At 42.7% G+C, this 7,109-nt stretch overlaps 1 protein-coding gene across 1 annotated transcript in view; it reads left to right on the top strand.

Annotated features, from left to right (window-relative positions):
- Positions 1 to 7,109, top strand: part of LOC104628865 (macrophage mannose receptor 1-like) — a 31,621-nt gene that overhangs the window by 22,252 nt on the left and 2,260 nt on the right. The window contains exons 23-28 of the mRNA XM_010297580.1: positions 685 to 787; positions 1,626 to 1,858; positions 3,480 to 3,645; positions 4,671 to 4,823; positions 5,072 to 5,188; positions 6,615 to 6,782. Of these exons, the coding sequence (XP_010295882.1) occupies positions 685 to 787; positions 1,626 to 1,858; positions 3,480 to 3,645; positions 4,671 to 4,823; positions 5,072 to 5,188; positions 6,615 to 6,782 (940 nt within the window). The remainder of the gene's footprint in view (positions 1 to 684; positions 788 to 1,625; positions 1,859 to 3,479; positions 3,646 to 4,670; positions 4,824 to 5,071; positions 5,189 to 6,614; positions 6,783 to 7,109) is intronic.

The raw sequence follows: 7,109 nt of genomic DNA, 5'->3' as shown, positions 1-7,109 counted from the left end.
CTGCCCATTTCCCTCCACGAGTTGCTCCACAACCAGCTTCCCTCGCTTGCAGCCAAGACCTGGGCTAAAGCCCCTGAGGGGGCTGGGGGTAGCATGAGGTTGTGCTGGTATGAGGTGGGGAGAGCCGCTGCCTCCTGCTGCAGGGAGCCAAGCAGCAGCTTCTCACGCTGTGAGAGGAAAAGAAGAAGGTAAGAGCCCAGACTGCGGCGGTAAGGGCTTGGGAGGTGTCCCCCGCAAAGGGCTGTTTCTGGTCGTTACCTCCACATGGCTGCGCGGCGGTGACCACTTCAGTTCCCAGTGCCGAACTGGGGCAGGAAGAGGGTTTCAGCTCTCCAGGCAAGCTTCGGTGCTGTGAGAGCTTCCCCATAACCCCCAGGAAAGCAGCAACAGAGCTGAAAGGTCCCGTGGGCCAGACCTCGCACACGCACGTCTACCTGCCCGCGCACACACACACACGTGCATGCACAGAGATTATATACACACAGACAGGCCCAGGCACTCTTCCTGCCTCCATGTTGTGCTTTGCGACTCCCGACCGTCGCTCGTGTGAGTTCCTATGTATGACCTTCATATTACTCATCGCTGTGTGCCTGCGTGTGACAGGTGAGTCTGTACATCCAGAAGGAGTAGGAATGTTTCCCACCTATCCACATCTTTTTCTTGTTCCTCTCATTTCCCCTGCAGGATGACTGCGTCTTTATGATGAAGAACCCTATTGAACAGGCAGGGAAATGGAAAGATGAAGAATGTAAAACAAGCAAAAGCTACATATGCCAGAAAAATTCTGGTGAGTTTTCTTTCACTGCTTTCTAGTACAGCTGATTTATTGTGGTTATGTCAAACTGAAGTTAAAAGTGACTTTCCCATATTCAACCCTATTTTAACTCAAATTAATCTGACAGTATCAGATGCACTACAGACCATTTTAACAAAATGAGCACACGTTTTATTTTTTGCAGAAAAAACTCTTAACCTTTCCTATTTTAAGGACAGACCAGTAAATTAAAAAAATTTTTTAAAAATCTGTGGATCATCATGTATTTTACTATTTTTGGTGATCAGGTGGCAGAGAGAGAGAACAGTACTTTGTGTTTATGTGGGTAAACTATTAAAAACTGAATTTCTACTGCTATGGTTAAAAGTACTGCAACTTCTTCGTTTTGGAAAACTGCCCTGCTTGATTTCCTTTACAGTCTGACTCACGCGATTTCATGAGCAGCAATTATATCCCTCTGCTTGCTCACGATGTGCTTACCGTACCCTGTTCCTTGTCAGAAATGCAACAAATGTTAGTGTATAATGGGAAAAGTTGGGGAAGTGTTCCCTTTAATGCCCTATACAGTTACCGTATGCTTTGGGAAGGTCTAGAGCTTGCAGGGCACGTTTCTGGAGGTGATGATACAGTTATTTACACTAAAAGGTCATTCTGACAAGAAGTAGAAAATTTTGTCACAGAGCATGAAAACATGGATTTCATCACTGCCATGATAGTTGGGATGCATCTTAATTTATTGTTCCAGCCTCTCTTAATTACTTGACTACTTCAGTACACTAGATCTTCTCTCAGTGTTATATGTCTAACCAATATAAAGCGTTTGATTCTTCTGTTTGTTTGATCATTATAGACCCCAAACTGCAAAACTCCCAACCCATAATTCCAATGTTTGGCTTTAACAATTATGGTGATGACCGCTATGCAGTCATCAACTACAAAATGAGCTGGGAAGAAGCACAGAAGAACTGCAGAGACCAGTTTGCAGAACTTGCCAGCGTTTTGGATCCTTACGCTGAATCTTACCTGTGGTTACAAATACTAAAGCATGGGGAGCCTGTATGGATTGGTCTTAACAGCAACACAGTGAGTCCACCAAATGCTTGTGAACTGCTGCCCTAGATCGGTCTAGGTCAGCTGTATTTCTTGCTCAGAGGTTGACAGGATTCACTGCTGCGAACACCGTTTGCTCCCATGACAGCGCGGTCGGTCAGATCCGTGAATGTGTGGCAGGCATCAAAACCTTGCTGAGGTACCTGACTTCCCTCCACTTTAGGGGTTTTACTCATCTAAAGGTTGGGCCACAGCGTAAGTGAGAACTGCCACAGACTGCATTTCAAAAGCCACCAAGAATGTAGCTGCAGTAGACAGTGGCTTCATGCTGTAAAAGTGGCTATGGAGTTTCCACTTCCTACACCACGGTCTGCCACACGCTCATGTGGGGGAGTGTTGCCGTTCCTGAAGACACATTGTGGAGCACACCACAGAAACAACTTGGGTTGAAAATAGCTCTTTCTTTGTGAGGTTATTTTAAGTTTTGTTTTAATTCACAGCCTGGCACTACAAGAGCTTGTGCCGGGCAATAGGGGAAATGGCAAGGTGCAGCGTAGAGGCAGGAGCAGGCACCTGGCAATGGGGACACCTTAGGCTGTTTTTTGGAGCTGAAGACAGTGCCTTGTGAAAAACTGCCAACAAACTAATTCAGCAAAGAGTGGAAAGGTCTGAAAGGGGAAGCATCTGTTAGAGGCATATAAAAAGAACACGAAAAAAGATGATGTAGCTGGATTTTTGGGGAACCCGAGCATTGAGGAAACCAAGAGGCGAGAGGTAGAGCTGGAGCTTGGTGGGACACAGGACTGAGAGAGGGCACAGGTGCTGCGGTGAAAGGAACCGGAGCCACTCTTCAGTGAGAGCAGGCACTGGGAAACCAGGATTAAACAGCAATCTGGGATGAAACGTGGCCAAGGACGTCAAAGGAAAAAGGACAGGAAAGGAACTGGCACAAAGAGCTGGATGGGAGCCTGCATCCAAAGATCACAGGAAGAAAGGGCTAGACTGTGCAGGAGGGGGTGACAGGAGCCATGGATGTGACTAATGTTGGTCATACTCTGCAAATAGTGGTGAAATCCACTGAAAAAATACATGCTTAGCTGGGCTCTAGTAGCTAGTCCTTGCAAGAGCTAGAAACCTATCACAAGCCCTGTTAGCACGGGTGGCAGAGGTCTGTGGTGCATGGCCCATGAAAAACGTCATCAGTATTCCTCTCTCCAGTGGAACTTCTGCTTTTTCTGTTTGCTTTCTAAATATATAGAGAAGCCTGTGTTAGAGGAATGCTAACAGTAGTTTCTCTGCAATCTTCATTTGAGCTGTGTGTATATGTTGACTCCTTTGATAAAATCTTCAGCTGTATATTCACGTGTGTTACCGCAAGGCCCTTTGCCCGTTTAATGCATGGGGTGGATGGTGTGAATTGAACAACAGAGGTTGTGTACTAAGTACACACCTGTAGGACCACTGCCCTAACTGCTGTGGAGAGTGGAAGTCTGGACCAGACCATTACGTATTCATGACAGAGGACGAATTAATTTTGCGTGAGAAACCGTGACTCTGATTTTTCCTAATTTTTACATACCTTCAAGCGAAATCTTAATGCTCTTTCAATCTAATTCTTGTACGTGACGTAATCTTTATTGTCATTTGCTTTTAGACTCGTGGCCATTACATATGGTCAGATAAAAGGAGGAGCAGATATCATAACTGGGCCAGTGGAGAACCAAATAAGAACACAGCCTGTGTCTATTTAGATTTGGATGGGTTTTGGAAGACAACATCTTGCAACGAAACATTTTTATCTCTCTGTAAACAATCTGATGGTAAGTTGTGAATGGGAGAAATGTGATTTGTGAGGCTGGAATTTGAATTAATGGCTTTATTTGAATTTAGCTTTTCCACATATGCGAAGATTGTGATAGATGCTGTATGCCTTGTCATAAACTATTGCTTTTGTTAAGGGAGAACTCCCAAATCCAGTCTGTCTTGAGTGATTTCCAGACATTTCATTTCACAGGCCAGCCGCCACCACCTGTACGTCATAAAGAGAACTGCAATATCTCATGCCACATGCGATACTTCTTTTCTGCATCCTTGTTTGTCAAGAACTGCAGAATTAATCAACTTCAGCCTAACTATAAATATATTAATGATATATTTTTACATTTAAAAGAATCTTTTGTAACACTGAGAGACAAGAAACTTCTGTCAGTGTAGCAGATGAATTGATTCATTTATATTTGTTATAAGATCCTGGGAAGCTTCTGCTGAGATACTTTAGAGCTCAAATTTTGCACCTATTTTTCAAATATATTCTAAATTATATACGGAATTTATGATCTCTGCACCCTAATTCACAGCAAATTTTATATTCATTTAACCTCTGCTTTGGTTTCAATGAGGTGATGCAGTAGGCTACTGATTTTACTGTTACATAGTTTAGGATGTATGTACAAGGGCAGGTATGGAGGTCAGCTCTGCTGACCAACCTTGCTACAAACTGGCTGGACACAAGCCACTGGCTTGTGGTGCTGGTGTGGAGATCCTTTATGTGTACTGACTCATTCCTCATTCTGTTTCACAAGTTGTAAGTAAAAATTGCCTTGCTGAAGACAATTGCAGTTAGACTGGTGGAAGCCTTCTTCAGCAGATTGGAGAACCAGCTCCGATCAGTGTAGTTTATTACTAGTTTACCTTGTTTAGTGCAGTATTTTATCATTAGTTAAGTCTGTGTGATATTCCTTTTCCTGGAATCACTGTCAAGTTGGTAGGGCTGATGTGTGGTGCAGCAGTACACGTTTCCCTTGGCTTTTAAGACCCTACTGAATCCTGTGTGTCTTCTTAATAGAGGTAATCCCCAGTGAACCACCACAGCTTCCTGGAAAGTGTCCTGAACCGAAGCGTGGTAGATCTTGGATCCCCTTCCGTGGTCATTGCTACTATGTTCACACCACTTCTGAGGAAAGCTGGCCTGATGCTTCCATGACATGTATTCAAATGGGCAAGTACCTTTTTTATTAGAATATTTTACAGGTTGTTTGTGTGTTTGGATTTTTAATCCAGAACTAAGAGGTAATACATAGATGTGATACAGCACTTATAAGCTACAGCTAATTTAAATTTATTATCAAGCTTTTCTACTTTATGAAAAAGCTGATCAGAAAATGTGTCATGATTGTTTACTGAGATAATGAATTTCTATTGAAAATCTTGCTGAAATTATATGTAATATTTATCTGATATTTTTAGGTGCTTCTCTGGTTTCCATAGAAGATTTGGCTGAAATGAATTTTCTCTTACTTTATTTGTCTCCACTTGCAAGTGACTTCAGAAAGTTTTGGATAGGACTGTTCAAAAATATTGATGGTAATTATTTCACAAAGCATACTGAGATGAAAATAAATACTAAATAAACAGAGAGAATACTACGTAACACTAACATGTGAAATACTAATACTAACATACTAAATATTAAATAAACAATCAGAGAGAAATCAACTGTTAAATGTTTAATAGCTTTTCTGCCAAAATACTTAAAACATAAACCACTAAGAGGTCAACGCTTTTTTTATCTTTACTCTAATTAGAGTATATTTCAGCCTGTAAAAGATTCTAACTTAGCACTGCAGTAGTTGATTGAAATGTTTCCTGTTGCTTTTTTTTACTCAAATTGCTTGACATTTAGCCAGTGTTAGTCTTTTAAGAAAAATGTTGTCTTGTTATGAAAAACTGAGGCAGCCTTAAATTGAAATTTATTTCTAACCAACACGGGGGACAGCAGCTTATATTAGCTGCCTAGCAACAGTTCTTAATTTAAATTTCAGGGTTTTTTCATAAATTTTTTGGTGGAAACTTTTTTTTAATCAAAAAATATTTCAGCTTTTCTTTTTTTTAACCTGCAAATTTCATCCTCTTTTCTGTATCATTGTAATTCTGAAACCTGTTTTTCATGTCAGACTTTGAGGGTACAACCGGGCTGCAGCGAGTGCCCTTGGCCATGGTTGCCCAAGTCCCTCTCTCTCACCACCAGCAAGGGGCAGGCGCCTTGTTGCATGGTGGGCCGAGTTCATCTGTTCTAGATGAAAACCAGTGGTTTTTGAAAAGCAGTGGTTTGTTCCTGACCTGGCCCACTGCACTGCCACACTGCCGCATGCAATGCAAGCAGAGGCAAGAGGAAAGCGCAGCTGCAGCTCGGGGACGGAGGAGGTGGCACTGAGGCGGTTGCGGGTCGTATCGGGGTCTGCTGCCATGAAAGCACACCCTGAGGGAGCAGAGATGGAGATTATTCCTACTTGATGGGCCTCAGCAGGAGATGAGCAGGGGGTTATTATTAAAGAGAGTTGCTTCGGTCTGAAAGATAATTGATTAATCCAGCTCTAATAAAGCAGCTATTCACTGATCTTGGGTACACACATAAAGAAAATCTCCTGAGCAATCTGGATCCTTGAGCTGCAGAGTGTGGCTCACACAGGTGATCTTTTCCTAAGGCTCCCAGGCACAGAGGAGTCCTGGGCACAGGCTTTGGCTAAAAGTCCTCTGGTAACCTGGGCATGTCTTCCTTACATCACCGACACCCGTGGCCCTCAAGCCTAATGGAGTTAACTTCGTCTGTGAGCATTTACGTTTGGTACACTCCCATCTGAACGTCTCTGGCTATGAAAGAGAGAGAAATGAGCCCTCTGTGATGCTAATTTCATCACCTAATAAATTCCATATCCCATGTCGTTGTGCCCAGTAGACTAGAAACGATTCCCCGCTTCATTCACTCACTAGGTAATACTTTTAATTTTAGGGGAGTGGATATGGACAGACAGAAGTGCGGTAGAATTTGTCAACTGGGAGAAAGGAGAGCCTACAGTAATTTTTGACGAGCACTGCGTTGACATGGATGTCTCAAGTGGAACCTGGAGGAACTACTACTGTTCTGTTGACCAGAATTTTATTTGCAAAATCCCCAAAAGTAAGTTCTGAATTTCTGAGCACTGGGTTATTTCAGCAGTAGCGCTTAATATGCATCAAGCCAAACTGCTTATGCACTGGGTATGCTTTATGCATTTATGCTGATGCATATGCATCTGCATCAAAGCAAAAAGTAACTTCTGAGAAATAATGTTGGAGAAGAACGTGAGTCACTGTTTCCTCCTCTCAGGTTAAAAGCATTGATTTCTTGGCATTTGCTGTACCCTGGGGTAGGAGAAAACATACCACCTGTTGAGAGTGCAGAAAAAATTCAGTCGTTATGGTTAGAGTGCGAGGGGCACTAGATGATGAATAGATGACTAAACTA

Source organism: Phaethon lepturus, unplaced genomic scaffold, assembly GCF_000687285.1.
Source record: "Phaethon lepturus isolate BGI_N335 unplaced genomic scaffold, ASM68728v1 scaffold2502, whole genome shotgun sequence".
In the NCBI taxonomy this organism is placed as follows: Eukaryota; Metazoa; Chordata; class Aves; order Phaethontiformes; family Phaethontidae; genus Phaethon; species Phaethon lepturus.
The sequence above is the reverse complement of the archived record's forward strand: the minus strand, read 5'-3'. Positions and strand labels throughout refer to the sequence as shown.